The 16,091-nt window shown below is 35.5% G+C and overlaps 1 protein-coding gene across 2 annotated transcripts in view; it reads left to right on the top strand.

Annotated features, from left to right (window-relative positions):
- LOC149528637 (uncharacterized) overlaps positions 1 to 10,450 on the top strand; it is a 40,347-nt gene extending 29,897 nt beyond the window's left edge. For both annotated transcript variants that reach the window (XM_089810263.1, XM_089810262.1), the window contains 2 exons: positions 8,118 to 8,532; positions 9,881 to 10,450. In XM_089810263.1, the coding sequence (XP_089666389.1) occupies positions 8,118 to 8,532; positions 9,881 to 10,147 (682 nt within the window). In that variant the 3' untranslated portion in view covers positions 10,148 to 10,450. The remainder of the gene's footprint in view (positions 1 to 8,117; positions 8,533 to 9,880) is intronic.
- The last annotated feature ends 5,641 nt before the right edge of the window (positions 10,451 to 16,091 follow it).

The raw sequence follows: 16,091 nt of genomic DNA, 5'->3' as shown, positions 1-16,091 counted from the left end.
GCAAGACACAACAATGATAAAGAAGCAATTTTGGTATTATCTAAGCAACAATTTTCTTCAACCATTGGAAGGAGAAACCATGCAATAACACCAAGTGTTCTTAATCACCATGCAAGACACAACAATGATAAAGAAGCAATTTTGGTATTATCTAAGCAACAATTTTCTTCAACCCTTTACAAATGAGAGCAAATGGCCTTATATAGAGGCCAGAATTACAATCAACGGTAGAGATTAAGAGGCAAAATTAACGATCCAGATCAAATCCCAAAATCCCTAATTAGTGTTGCCACTCCATCGGCCAATGAGAAGATGCCACCTCATCAATGGACCAATGAAAAAAAAGGAAAAGTGGCAAGCAATGAGGAGGCACCAAAATGGTAGCCAATCAGAATCAGACACCTATCTTACCCAAGAAAAAGGAAAATTTTCCACTTGGGCTTACATCAAATGATCTACTAATATAATTCTACTCTTTTCTTTCATCTTTTTAGCCAAGGCAATGAACTTGGCTAGCTTGTCGTTGACTTCCTTCATGGGAGGGCAAGGCGTGTGCTTCATCTTGAGCTCAGCTGAATTCATCATGTTGCTCGCTGCTTGTAGTGTCTTCTCGTGATCTTTCTCATATTCTTTCACATATCCAATAAAGGCATTGAGGGAGGCAAGGGTGTCCAAAAGCTTTTTCTTGATGGAAACCTTCCACAACTCATCCAATCTCAATCCAAACTCTGTCTCACTGACACTCTCCTCTTTGATATCTTCAAAATCAAGTGCAACCCCAACACTGCTCAACATGGTTGAAATGGAAGTGTCAACGCCTAGGCTATGTTGTGCAATCTCACTCCATATCTCTTCAAGTATCCGCAATTTGATGGTCAAGGCAACATACCAAGACTCCACCGTAATCATTTCTCCTTCATCCACCAACTTGGTTCTCTCCAAATATCTCTCCGGTAGCCCAATAAATGTTCGTAGCTTGGGAATGGCTAAGTCCTTGACAGGAAGGAAATCCTTCCACTCCCCTTCATATGTTTTGAATTTATCTCTAATAGCCACTAATGATCTTAATGTCGAGATAAAGGAAGGCAAGAAATTTCGACCATCTTGAATTATATCATTGGTCCAATCTTTGACTTCGCAGAACTGAGCCGATATCTCTTCTATGTTGTCTTGTGGAAGGGTTGCCTGATGCAACTATTGGATAGACTAGCAATCCCTCCAATACTTGTTTTTGGCCTCCAACTTTACAATCCTCTCGTTTGCCTTCCTCAACCTTTCTCTAATTGAAACCATGCCTTCTTGGATCTCCTCACATTCCATGTCATCCGTGATTCTTCTCAAGTTATGCTCAACTATCTCATACTCCTAAGCTACAATCTCATCCATTGCCTTGCTAACCTTGGTATAGCAATCTGAACTTTTTGGTGACCATCATCATCGCTCTTGATTACCTTTGCCACCGTTTTTGGAATTTGTCTTTGTTTCTCGCTATCTTCCTTTTCCACTAACCCTTGAATATCTTCAACTATTCGAACAGTCACCATCTCGCCTCTTGGCATAAGCATTTGCCTAAATCATAGTGGTGCAGTGCATCTCCCCAAATCTAGATTCAGTTCAACTAGCAAAACATCACCAACAGCCTCAGGCGCCTAGCTTATTTCCTTAATATCAATTGTCCTATCCTCTTCTTTACTAGTGACTGTCACATCATCTCCATGCTGGTTCTTCGAGAGAGGAGAGTACTCAGTACTATCACTATAACCACTTGATTCCAAATCAGAGCTCACCTCTACCGAGACCCTTTTTCTACTTGTATTAATCTCTTGGCTCCTAGCCTCAATTATTCTCTCCCTTGACGGTGCTGCAATCTTTCTCTTTGCTGGAGGCTCCTAATGTTCTTTACTTTTCTCAACCTCCAAATTTCTCTTCTTGCCCTTAACTGCTCTTTGTTGCTGACTACTGCCCCCACCTTTTTGTCCGACTGAGTCCATCGGACCTTCTTTCTCCGATTTCATCTTCTCATAAGTAAGGCGTACCCTCTGACTTTGTAATTGCCTTAACTTCTCATTGTACCATGACTTAGTGTGTAGATCAACTGTCCTTGTAACTGCCTCTAAGGAAGGATCCTGATGATCATCCCAATCCATTGGACCCAATTTAGTTCCATCTACTGTATCATAATCCTCTCTTAGCACATTTTCATCCTCTTCCAGTTGATCGGGAATATCAAGGCCTCTCCATCTGAGTGCTCACATCATGTCCATTGACAATCTTGAGAAAGCTAGCTTCTTGACTTGAAAGTCATCCTATGCATTGGCCCATAAATCTTCTATAGTAGTAATATGTTTGAATGTGTTTTCATGAGATACCTTGGTAAGACCATTAGGATCGAATCATTATCTTGCTCTACACCATCCTAGAGGATACCATTCTAACTCCTTCTCCATAGCCGCAAAGGCAATAGGGTTGGGGCAAGTATCATTGCCTATTCACAATGAGAAGGTAATCCCTATCTCACCTTTAAGTTTCATTATCTTGTCATAATGCTCAAGTTGCCTAGCCAACTCCATCAAAACTACCTTGTCGGGTGGGTACCTTGGAAGTCTCTTGGGACAAATTGTACTTCCTGCCACTCTAATATATGTGAATTGCAGAAATTGGATGAACCAACTCCCATACTTCTTAACTTTTGCTTCCGCTTCCAATGAGAGCCTCCTAGCAGGTGTCCCTTGTAATATCCTTACTGTTTTCATGGAAAAGGTGTCATAAAACATCTTATAATCTTTGGTCTTGTGCAAATGAAGCTGTGGATAGCACTCATGCACCAAACATTGCCCCAGTCCATTGCCAATCACTCCTAAAGCTTTAAGTCCAGGATTTTCATATAGTCTCACAATCAAATAGAAAAGATAGGATCCCATGTAGAATTGCTTTTGATTTTGCAATGTCCTAAGTTGCAACTCTAAATTTTCACTTATAATTATAGCCCAATCAAATTTTCTCTTTCCATTTTCAATTTCATCAATAAAATAGTACATCTAGTTCTCGAATTGCATACCTTGAGCCATGCCCATGATTCGGTTGATAAGCACAATAAGGTCACCATACTCTGATTTGAAATTTGACTTAGTGAGCCTTGACGACCTGGTGACTCCCTTCTTGCCTTCGTGAAACCAATTCTGCTTTAGATGAATGAATTAGACCTCTTGGTTACCCTGAAATAACTTGGTTTCCTGATCCATCATTAACATTGTCATGCCTTTATACTGGGGAATATTAAATACTTCTTCGACCACTTGTCCGCTGATTTTAGCCTATACTCTCTTCCCTTCATTAAAAATAATGGACTTGGTAATGATATCAAACTAGGATGCACACTCCATTACCAATTCCAGGCAAGGCAAGGTAGGAGGGAAAGTTGCCGTGCACAATTTCGCTCTTGTAGATCTTCTTTGCCATGGGGGATTGACCTTCCTTCAATCTATTCTTCAACTATACCATGTTCACCGTGTCGATATTGATGTCAGTTATTCGCCTCACTTTCGAGAAGAAGGTGGTCTTACATATCATGTCTTCCTTGTCTTTTTTGGTATTCATTCTCTTTGGGTTCTTGCTTGTACTAACATCTACCATCTTAAACACTTATTTCTGCCCCTTCATTCTAAATGATATGGACTACACTTATCAATCTCCGAACTTCTTTCTATCGATGGAATCTAGCTTATTTCTGCCTCTTCAAGTCCTATCTCTACACTTATCAATCTCCAAACTTCAATCCTAGGGGTGGGACTACCACTTATTTCTGCTTCTTCGTTACCTTAGGATGCACTACACTTATCAATCTCCAAACTTCAATCCTAGGGTCTTCAATCCTAGGGTGGTCTAGCTTATTTCTGCCTCTTCGTTACCTTAGGATGGACTACACTTATCAATCTCCAAACTTCAATCCTAGGGTGGTCTAGCTTATCTCTGCCTCTCGAAATGTCCTATCATGAAATCTACACTTATATCTTCCAACTTTAGACTATCAATGGAAATGATGAAGTGGTGGATGATGAGTGCAAGAAGAAGATAAGGGAAACGAACCAAGCAAGAACAAGGAATAGAATCCGCCTTTAAAACCAATCTTCACCTCTAAAAATGAATAAGAATTTTACCTTAAATCTGCCTTTACCAATAATCGAGCCCTCTTCAAGTTTGGATCTGATCTCAGAGAATTCAGTCCCTCTTCAAAATGTGATGCCCTAGCAAAAATCAGAACTCACCAACCTTGCAAAAAAATCTGCTCATGCCACTGAATTTTGACCTCCTTTGCCAAAATCGCCCAATTTGAAGGAAATCGCTGCCCAAGGGTAGAAAAATCTACTCTAAATCAAAATTTCGGTTCTCCAAATTCACCCAAAATTGCCAAAATTCAGACCTTAAATCACATTGCCTCTTCACCAAATAAAATCGCCAAAGCTGAAGAAGAAAATCGCAGCCCTTGGAGGAAAGAAAAAGATTTCAAAATTGTTGCCAATCTTGCAAAAATCAAGCTTCTTCACCACACATTCGACCCAGGGCAAAAATTGCCCAACTTGCCAAAATTCGGATCTGCTCCTTCAAATCGTGCTAGGGCAGAAATCTCCCATCCAAGGAAGAAGAAATCGCTGCCAAAATGCAAAATCAGATCCCCAAAAATTGCCTTAGTTGGAAATTCGCTGCCAAAGAAGAAAATCGCTGCAACTTGCAAGAAGAGGTGGAAAGAATGAATGAGGAAATAAGAGGGGGGAAGCCCCTCTTATACCAAACTTTTTGCCTCTCCAATTGGGCCGACCTGCCTGGAGGGAAAACAAAATTAAGTTAGTCCCTTAATTAATGGCCCATATTTAAATGCAACATTAAAATTACTTAGCCCTATAGTGAAAGTGACCCATTTAATTGCCAGTTTGATCAGAATTTGCAAAATAGAAACAAGGTAAGCTTAGGAGATGTTAAAATTTTCATTTAAAAAATGCTTTGGTAATTAAAATATCATTAAAATCAAATCTAGCAAAGCCAAAATCAATTTTCAATTCCAAATTACCAATTTCCCTTAACATTTCTAAAATTCTCTAGGGAAAATTTCAACCAAATTAATGAGATTTTGCAATTTAATCCAATTTCAATTTTGCAATACAATTTTAATTTTTAACAAAATAAATCCTTTTCCTGACAGTCAAAATTCAAACTCCAATTTCAATTTCACTTTGTTTTGCTTCTTACTCTTCATCTTGATGATGGATCACATAGTGTGATTCGAAAAATCGATGGTAAAAATCTTAACACAATCGAATCCAGAAGCATATATACAAAATTTTCCTTTTCACCAAAAAAAATCAAGATATTCCAAAACAGCTAAATCTAAAAATTTCATTTTGAAAATGCTCAAGCTTATACAATTATATCAAATTTTCAAAATCCATTTAAGTCTAAAATTTGCAAATTTATCCCGCCAGATATCATTCTAAGTTCTAACCATCAAAAAAATGTTGTTGAATTCTGTTTGGCCTACGGATAAAATTACATGTACTGGAAAATCAAGTTTCGCATCGGGTGAAAATAAACCAAACCCTTTCCTAGCCCGAAGACGTCCAAGGTGTAAAATTACCAATTCAAAAACCTTTGGACAACTCCAAATTTGCTATGGCAACTGAAAAAAGGGGGGTCCCCAAATTTTTTGGGGCGATGATGTGAAAACCTCACAATACGTCTCGTCCATGATTTGTTGTCGTTGTTCCCCTTTGACTATGGTTTTGTTGAGCTGAGCTTGGCTTCTAGTTAGCTCCATTAATAGTTCCATGACTTCAATGACACGATCCTATTGTTCCCTTATTTTGTTAGTAGAATGGTACCTCCTTTTGGCATACACCTGCATACTTCACTTTGTTTTGCAAAATCACCATAGTGTACGCCAAAAGGAGCTATCCAATAGGTTGGCAAAATCACCATCTCTGATACCATTGCAATGTTTCAAAGTACGACAACCTAGGTATGGTCCTCCTACGTCACCTTGTCTTCTGTATGATGATGTGCGACTATGCCCTTGTCGACCAAGCAATGCTCACAGCCGTATGACAAAATGTCGTATGGTGGCTTTCTTAACCGCATGATGGAAGTAGTCTTCCCGTAAGGTGGAACGTAGACAGCCCGTACGGTGGAGTTGGAAGGCTGTACAACATGCGCAGAAAGGTTGTATGATGGAGATGGCAAGGGCTGTATGGTGTAGTTACTACACCCGTACAGCATAGGTTCGGACCCCATTGATTTGCCGTGTCTGTATGTTGGTGTACAACAAGGATACTTCACTTCGTATGTATTCACAATTTACATGGAAATTGCAATTAATATGATGGAAATATCAACTCTTAGATAAGTATATTGCACATCAATATATAGAAATGAATAGCTAATAGTGGAACCGATAATGTGAATATGTGGTTGATTACACAAATCTATCTTCAACTGAAGACTTCCCAAATCGAGTTTTTATTTTTCCCCTCGGTCTTTTTCTCTTTCTCCCTCTCTCTATATGTTTGTGTGTTGAGATTCATCTGCATTAATAAGTTTTTGTGGTTGGTAAAAACTCTCTTTAGGCTGCTAAGGAATACATGTATGAATACTCTAAAAAACACGAAGTAACATTTTTATTTCTTAGTCAGCAATCCCAAGTCAAGCTTTCCAGGAACTTTGTTACTTATTCTGATAGAAAACCCTGTCTGTATCCTAAGGATCACTATATATATTGAGTGGAAAAATGTAATGATCCCTTTACTGCTGCTGGGACTAAATTTCTCAAGAATATGGAGGAGTAAGGGCTGTACCATAAATCTTAAAATCCTATTGCCTTTAATATCTTGATGATACCCAGTCCTATCCAAAACCCTAAACCCTAAACAAACTCTCTTGCATCATTAATGCGATCAACATAAACTGCTTCTTCTCCCACTTAACCGCTGCTCCAGCAGACATCTACGTATTGCGATCACCTAATTAATCAAGGTTTGAAGTAGGAATGACTAATCTCCTCAGTGCGAGTAGTCAAAGACTCTATTTAGGTGAATAAAAGTCTGTTATTATAGTTGTTGACTCTTGTGCAGGAGCATATCCTTTTGCCAGTAGTCTGTCTTATACTATTTCAAATTATACTGGTCTGGCAGCTATTGTTACTATGAAGAAATTTGAAAATATGAAAAAAGTGATTTGTGCCTTTATGGATGAGGTTTCTTCTCATATGAAGTAGATTCAGTTACTAATTTTCAATGTTCAAATGACTGATAAGGCTCTAATTCAGAAACACTAGCTCTGAAATTTGTTGGCAGTTTGCTTGATTTCAGTATGGATTTGACATGTGTTTATGGCATTTGTGGAGTTAGTCCTGTGGTGGAAGAGCGGCATAACAAAATTTCTTTTTGCGAAAGGGAACCTTCAGATTGAGGGATTACAGTTGGTGGCTAATGCGAGTGTATATACTATAGCCTATGGCAGATGTCAAAATGGAATGCAGTGGGAGATTTCATTCTGTGCCGTCTTATCTGCCTTTTAATAATTGGATTTGATTTAATTTGGTTTCTTGAGCATGATGGGAGGTGGCGTGCCTTCAATTGTTTGTGTTTAGATAATGAAACTTGATACTCTATACCTAAAATTTCTGAACAAAAGTTTCAGAAATGGTAGATGATTACAGCTCTTTCATGTTCATGATAACAGGGTTAGCCAGTGTCCCACTTTGCTATGTGAGTCCTCTTGGTAACTTGGACTATTTGTTCACAATGTGTTGGAAGGCTTACTGATTGGTGATTTCGTACAATATATCTTTAATTTGACTATCTCTACATGTCTCCCATATCCCTGTTTCAAATACAATAGAGAGAGATGGATGGAGTTCAAGCAGTACTAACAATTTCCTTCTGGAATATGAACCCTATGTCGTTTATCACTTCTCTGGTCTTAAAAGTACATCAGTCACTGACCATTATTCTCATTTTAGTTTATGCATCAGTTAAAGAACATGTTTCAATGTTTCCTTCTCGACATGCATTTAAGGAAATGAAAAACACTTGTATGTAGAGCTAAAAGTGTGTGTGCTTGGTTTGCAGGTTTGGAGGGAGCAATGCTTCCTACATTGTTCAATTATTCTCTCTCTTGGCTCTCGCAACTTCATTAATTGGTACTTGGTTAGGATTGCTGGAGTTTTTCTTGGAGCAATTAAGCAAATCCAAAATGATTGTGTTGTTAAGACGAGATATTTGCAATGCAACTGTCTCTACGATATACCCAAAAGCAAAGCATTCTATCACATTAATGCATCCCTTTAAGGACATATTTTCACATTTAGCTTTTTGGAGATCTTTTCCTTATACCATGGTTAGGGCAAGTGAATTGGGTTCAGTCGTTAACAGATGGTGGCTAAGTAATGGTTTGCGGCTTGCATCTTTTGCACTAGTGATATTTCCACCTACACTGATTTCAAGTTTTGTGGGAAATGCATTCTTCTCTGCAACAGATATTGCGGTTAGTAAATTAAATGACTTAATTTTTGTTTATATTTGTACAGCACAACTAGAATTTGTAGTAGATGAGTTATTCTCCTGATTATATGCCCACAGATATAATATTTATTGTTAAAGTTAAGCAGTTTGCCTAATTTCTATGTTTATTGAGCTGTTATTGTGCGTTAACACATCTTGTCATGAAATTTAATTAGTTAATATTGCACTGATCGCACCTAATTCCTTCCTTTGCACCCTCACCCATTAACGTGTGGAATCTTGTTGCTCAATGCACTTGACTTTCCTTCTAGAGAATAGTACTAAAAAATTGAAAATAAAGGAGCAACAATAAGAATAAAATTGAAAATAAAGGAGTAACGCTAAGAATAAAGAGAAATTTGGGAACAAGAAAAATGGTGGGCTCAAAAATCTTCTAGATACTTAGAAACATCTATAGATTCTAGGGTTTAGAGAAAGAAACAAGTTTCTCCAACCCAATCGGGCCAATATTTAGAGTGTAGTATAATAACAGAGCCTTACTTTACAGAGAACTCTATGAATATATTTGTTTAAGACATGCCATGGCCATTTATAATTAGGCATGATCGTTGCTTATTTTATTTTATTTGTTAATTTATAATTCCATTCACCAGACATGCTCTCTTAGAGAAAATGCAACATGTCTCTCCTAATGGCAAACGACAAGAAGAGAAATATTCTCAAATGTGGTCTTAGTCCTCTCAATAATAGCTGCAACCTCGCTAAATGATTTTGAAAGCATAGCCTAATTCAAGTATAAGGAGACGTTATGTATGCATATTCATAGTTTACCAATCACTCAAAATATGGATAGCTATAATTGACGGAAAGAATCACGTTTCTTAAAATTTAATCTTGATATACCCACGGAAAATGGTGGCTACACGCATGAACTTATAAAGAAGTAAACTAATATTCTATTAGTTAAGGTGATGTTAACAAAAGGCAAGGTTAGCTTTCATAGGTTTCTTTGTCAAGTTGACTTCTGAAACAATGTATGCAATTTCTTTGCATTTAGGATCTCTTTCTGTCTTGTATTTGGTTGATTCATACAAGGTTTCATTGTAACTGATTTCTATAAAGAGTGATTTTACTTGACAGAAATGTACGTAAATTTTTATGAGAAGTATATCCAGAAACAGCTGCATTCTATCCTCTTTTCTTTACCAACATTTTAGGTTTAATTTGTATGCCTTCAGGGACTGTTAATTTTTATGGTTTTTTGATCATTTAAGGTGTACTACGCCTCTCTTACAAAGTGTTTAAGAGTCCGTCTCTTGGATTTAAAGCTATTTTTCTGCTAACGTCAGGAATTGTTTTTTCTGTTGAAGGGTGCTTATGGCATGATGGCACTTTATGGCATTTTCCCACCTGCAATGGCATGGGCATTGAGAGAATCAAATGATAAATTAAAATCTGAAGATTCTAAACCCTTGACAGTCCTTGGAGGAAGATTTGCATTAGCAGGAATCGGACTTTGTGCCAGTGGAGTAGTGCTGAATCAAATGAATTTAGATTTGGCAGGAGTGCCATTTCGAAGCATAGTTGACAATGGTTTGATAACAGAAATAAGCAATGCAATTTCTACTGTGCTTTGATCTAGCTTGACTGAATGGATAAGAACGAATATTGTTATCAAGGAACTTCCTGCCCAAATATCGACATTACTCGGCCTCGGCTTCACCTGACTGCCTGACATTTCTCTATCAGTAATCTGTGTAATAGTGTCTCCCTTCACATGCTTTGTCAGATTAAGTGATGCTCTTAGTGGAATAGCATATGGCCTACCATGATTTTATATATATCATCACTTGGAAGAGTACACTGGTTACATTTTTGTCCATATGTTTCGTGGCTAAATTTCATGCGAGTTGGATCCCTTAACTGAGGTTCCCAAGAAATCTGGATAACTTCTCAGCTGTAATTTGAAGAGTAAGTGTAGTAAAGAAAAATATAAAATATTGAAGAGAGAGAAGTGTAATAAATAAAATAATAGTCTGATAGGGAAAAAATAAATGCATAACACATTATACAATATTTTTGTTAGAGAAAATTGAAATTCATTTGAAAAAATATCTAACCTTCAAACTTTGAAGCAATTGTATTTCTAGGAATAAAAGCTGCAATACAATCTTTAGGTTCAAGCGTTGATAGAAAATTACAACAATCAGAATTTTTGGAAATATTTTGGCAGCATGCTTCCAAAATATATCTGTTTTTATCTCCATATCAAATATCTAATAAATATTCTATTGAAATTTTTATTGAACAAAGCAAACTTTACAGACGACAGCTTAAGAGAAGTGAATAACAAGTCACCAAAATAATCAAGTTCACATAAGCGGGCAACCATCTTGAAGAAAACTACGACAGCACTAAATTTTCATTATGTGTGAACTTTTTACAAACAGTAAAAGACTAACCTCACGTGTGGGATGTAGAGCCCTCAACATACCATCATGCTACTGTACTGTTTTGGCTTCTGTGGGAAGCCATTAATATTTCGACAGAAAACACAAAACAAAGAGTTGCAAAACAGAACAGCTATTTGCAAATCAGAACACTGAAATCCCAAGCTTAAGTAATAGTCTGTGCCGACATCCTACTCTAACATATTTTACTATTCGAAGGATTATGTATGCCCATTGAAAACGTGAGCATGAAGATCCTCTTGTTGTATGGAAAGTATTTTAGAATAATAATATGCAATTGTTTATGAAAAGATTATCATCTCACCAACCTTTCCATATATTTTGCAAAGTGATTTAAGGTTAGATGATAGCCATTATCTAGGTGTTGAGTTTATGCTTTTTAGGCTAGGATGTGACGCGGTAATAGAGAAATGTTTGAATAGCCTATTCTTTCAGTGCATAGTATTCTGCGTCGCTGCAAGCTTATCCCTCGGTATATGCGTGTGTTAAGCAGCTGCTTTAGTTTCAGATTCCATTAAGAGTAATTGAACTCCATCTGATATCCTAAAAACATTAGATTTGGTCAATTCTAACTTTTAGATAAATGGCCAACAATAATAAATCTTAATTAAAATTTCAAAGGACAGTTTTGTTTTAAAATTTTAGAAGTATTATGTAATATATGAAAAAGGTTAATAATGTTAATAAATAGTTTCCAGCTAATGTTTGATCATAATCTCGTTTTTTGTTTTCTATTTCAGCATATGTTTCTAATTTCATGTTAGATTATATTATTTGTAATTTTCTAATTTTAAAGATAATTGATGTTTATAGATATAGTTTTATATATAGAAATAATAATTTCAAACTAAAACTAATTTTGTCAAAGAAAAATAATATATGATATTATTAAAGAGAGTTTACAATTTTGATGAACAATTTTATTGTGTATTAAATTATAATAAGGAAGAGCACTAGTACTCATATATCCTAATCTCATGTATTTGTAGAGCTTAAGTTATAGGAGATCATTGAGCATTTAAGAGTAAAATGTTGGCCATTTCAAAGTGTTGTTTAATACCACTTAAAGATGCACCAAAGAACATTCACTCAAAATTGTCACTACTTTGTTGTCCCGTTAGTGGTGCACACAAGGAGATCGATCATTGAGCATTTGAGAGTAAAAAAGTGGCCATTTCAAAGTGTGTTTAATACCCACTTAAAGATGCACCAAAGAATATTCACTCAAAATTGTCACTACTTTCTTGTCCTTAGTGGTGCACAAAAGGACTAATTATGAACCACAAAACTAAAAAAGATCAACTAATGATTCATGTGTTATCATTTTTGGTCTTCTTTATTAATAATAATTAGGGGCTCAAGTGTGCATGAAATATGCGGTAAAAATACATTCAGTTTATGATGTTCTTCCCTTGTCTTTTTGTGATTTTGCACATGCAAAGTGTTAATTTGTTTTCTCAATCCAAGCGTGTAAAGGAAGTTTAAACAACCCAATTCATCATACTTGCACATGTATATATTGTTAAGATTTAAGTTCGATTTTATTTTATTTTCTTTATAAATTTTTTCATCCTTCAATCTTACCTTGCAATAAAGATTAAAATGTAGTTAATGCAGACAATTTACTATGCATTACAATTTCAAAAATTTGGTTATTTGATTGCTTTTAAGAAAGTGTAATTGCTTTTTTCTTTTCTATAAGGGATGATTTTTTTCAAGTATATATGTGTTATTTTAATCCATGTTTTTATATTATTAATGGAGTCAATTATACAAACTTTATTATGTTTATAGGAGACAACTATACTTATTAATGTATTAAAAAGAAGACCTACTATTGTCTTAAGATCATATTAGTGGAAATACACGAGATCTTTTCACAATCCAATCTCTAGTGTTAAATTGTAGCTTCTGTTGAATTGACACTCATTCTATATATATATATATATATATATATATATATATATATATATATATATATATATATATATATATATATATATATATTCTCATAATCACACACACACACACACATGATCATAATAAATAAATGATCTAAATCATGTTTCTTTGTATTATTATCGAGCCTCATATAGATCTACAGTTGCTGGCAAATAGGCTGACTATGGTCTTAACTAATCAAGTAGATATGTTAGGAGTGGATGTAGGGACACAACCTTACGTGGACTTGACTTTACGTAGAGTCATGTGCCTACGGGGACTTGACCCTATATACTTATATTTATGTTGATTGCTACTTGGTGAAAAATAGATGTAACATACAATAATCTTCAATATCTATAGCAGTGATCAACTCTCCAATTCTGCACATTACAAATTCACTGTTACTTATATGTATGTATGTACACACACACACACATACACGCTCTCTCTCTCTCTCTCTCTCTCTCTCTCTCTCTCTCTCTCTCTCTCTCTCTCTCTCTCTCTCTAAGATCCTAAAACATTTACATATTGTATGTTTCAATTTTCTCTTTTATACTTCGCTTCTAAAATTTAAAGATGCATAGAGACTTCAAAAATTACATATCAAGGTATGGAAAAACTTAGACAAGTAAGATTTCAAACATTCTCTATATCTTATTTAGCTTGAAGAAGGTGATTGTAATACTAAATCCCTTCATCTAACTACTATGAAACATAGGGCTAAGAATCGTATTTCTAGCCTATCCAGGGAAGGGATAAAATTACTAATGGAAATGAAATTTCTAGAGAAATGGTGTCTTATTTCTCATCCCTTCTTTCTGTTGACCCAAATGTTGATGGCACTAGACATATGGAGCTCCTTGAAGTCATTCCTCTAGTTGTTACTAATGAGTAGAACAAAATGATGATAGCTATTCCTTCTGGGGATGAAATTTATAAAGTTGTCTATTCCTTTGAAGGAGATAAATCTCCAAACCCGGATAGTTTTCCTATGTTCTTCTTCCAGAAATATTGGGAAGTGGTGGGTAAAGATGTTTGTGATGCATTGAAAGAATTTTTTGGAGCTAAAAGAATGCTTAAGGAGATCAATTCTACTTTCCTTTGTCTAATCCCAAAGAAGCATCAAGCCGATTCCTCTGAACATTTTAGACTTATTAACCTTTTTAATTCTATTTACAAAATTATCTCTAAAGTTCTAACTCTATGTTTATTGATTATCCTTCCTAAAATCATTTCTAATCAACAGAATGGGTTCATCCCTAGAAGGCAAATTCTGAACTCTATTATTGTAGTAAATGAAAATATTCATTCTTTATCTCTCTCCAACTTTTAGGGTTTTGTGATGAAGGTGGACATAGTTAAAGCTTATGATAGAGTTGACTGGAGTTTTCTTCAAAAGGTGTTACTGACATTTGGTTTTAGTGAACAAAGTCTTAAGATATAATGCAACTTGTTACTACATCTTCTCTAGCTATCTTAGTTAATGAGAGTTCACTTGAATTTTTTAAGCCCTTAATGGGTTTGAGACAAGGTTCAATCCTATATCTCCTATTTTTTTTACTATTATGGATGATAGTCTTGGGAGGTATATTGGAAGTCTAGTTTTGAAAGGGGAAATTCAAGGTTAATTCTCAACCATTTCTCTATTCTCATGAACAATTTGTGGATGACACTATTTTTATGAGAAAAGTTGATGTGAGGGAGGCAAGGAGTCTTAAAAAGGCTTTGAATCTTTATTCTATAGTTACAGGGCAAAGGAAAATTGCTAACATTTTGGGGTGTTCTATAGGTTCCTTTCTGAGGACTTCCCTTGGTCTTCCCTTGGGGTTGAATCCTTTTGAATCCTATTGAGAGGACTAAGTGGAGAAATTCAACAAGAAATTAGTTGGTTGGAAAGGAAAAATGTTGAGTCAAGCAGGAAAAGTTACTTTACTAAAGGTTTGTCTTCAAAGTCTCCCTACCTATGCTCTTAGCTACTTCAAAATTCCAACTAAATTTGCAGATGCTATTGATAAAATTCAAAGAATTTTTTTGTAGTCTACTATTGAAGAAAAAAAGAGAATGACTCTGATAGCTTGGGAAAAGGTTTGTAAACCTAAGATTGAAGGAGGATTGGGTATCAAATCAATTAGAAGTATAAATAGAGTCCTATTGGCTAAACAAGGATGGAGAGTGTACTATGATGACAAAGAATGGAGTTCAGTTTGGAAACATAAGTACCTTTATAATGCTCCATCTATTTTTGACTTAATGTCCTATCCTATTATTTCTAATTCCTCTACTATTTGGGGATTAATTCAAGGATCTAAACATATTCTGAATAAAGGCTGTAAGTGGAAAATTGGGAATGTTAAAAAGGTCAGATTTTGGGAAGATGAGTGGCTTTTGGATCATCCTTTTTCGGATGACTTTGATGATATCAGTCATATAGAAAGATGTAAATGAGTTTTTGGAGATTATGTGGTGAACTTCTGGACTATCAATGGGTGGATAAATATTATTTAGTTTTGGCACAGTTTTTCCAGTTTTCAAATCTCCCTCAATTCTTGTAACCTCTATCCTAATGTGGAGAATACTATGGTATGGGAAACAGAACCTAGTGGTTTCTTTAAGGTTTCATTTGTGTTTAGATTTGAGGAAAAGACCAATCCCCCCTTGTGGGATAAAGCTTGGATTAAAGGTCTTATTCCCAAAATTAATATCTTCATTTGAACTATGCTTCAAAATAAAATCGTAACTCTAGATAATCTTTAAAAAGGAGGTATTTATATAGTGAACATATGTTCCCTAGGTAAGATGAAAATTGAAGACATTATCCACATGTTCATGAATTTTACGTACAACCATAATGTGTGGGGATCACTCCTTCAATATTGGAAAATTTTGTGAGTTCAAGCTATTAATAATGTTGAGTGTTTTCAAAATTGGAAATATCCTGTGAGAAGGCCCGACATTGGTTTCCTATGGAATATATCTCTCCCCCGTCTATGTTGGAGCATCTAGAAATAAACGAACAAAAAAATCTTCAGAAACAAAGAAGATCCTGATTGGGTGGTGTGCCAAAATATTATTAGGGCAATCAAAGAGAACTTTAAATCTCAGAATAAAAATAATGATGATGTGCATATTTGCAATCCAATGAAAATGACAAGAACTAGTACTAAAC

Source organism: Cupressus sempervirens, chromosome 11 (assembly GCF_028749045.1).
Source record: "Cupressus sempervirens isolate cs-2001-9-10 chromosome 11, ASM2874904v1, whole genome shotgun sequence".
NCBI classification, from domain to species: Eukaryota; Viridiplantae; Streptophyta; class Pinopsida; order Cupressales; family Cupressaceae; genus Cupressus; species Cupressus sempervirens.
Note: the sequence above shows the minus strand (reverse complement) of the source record. Positions and strands in the feature narration are given on the sequence as shown.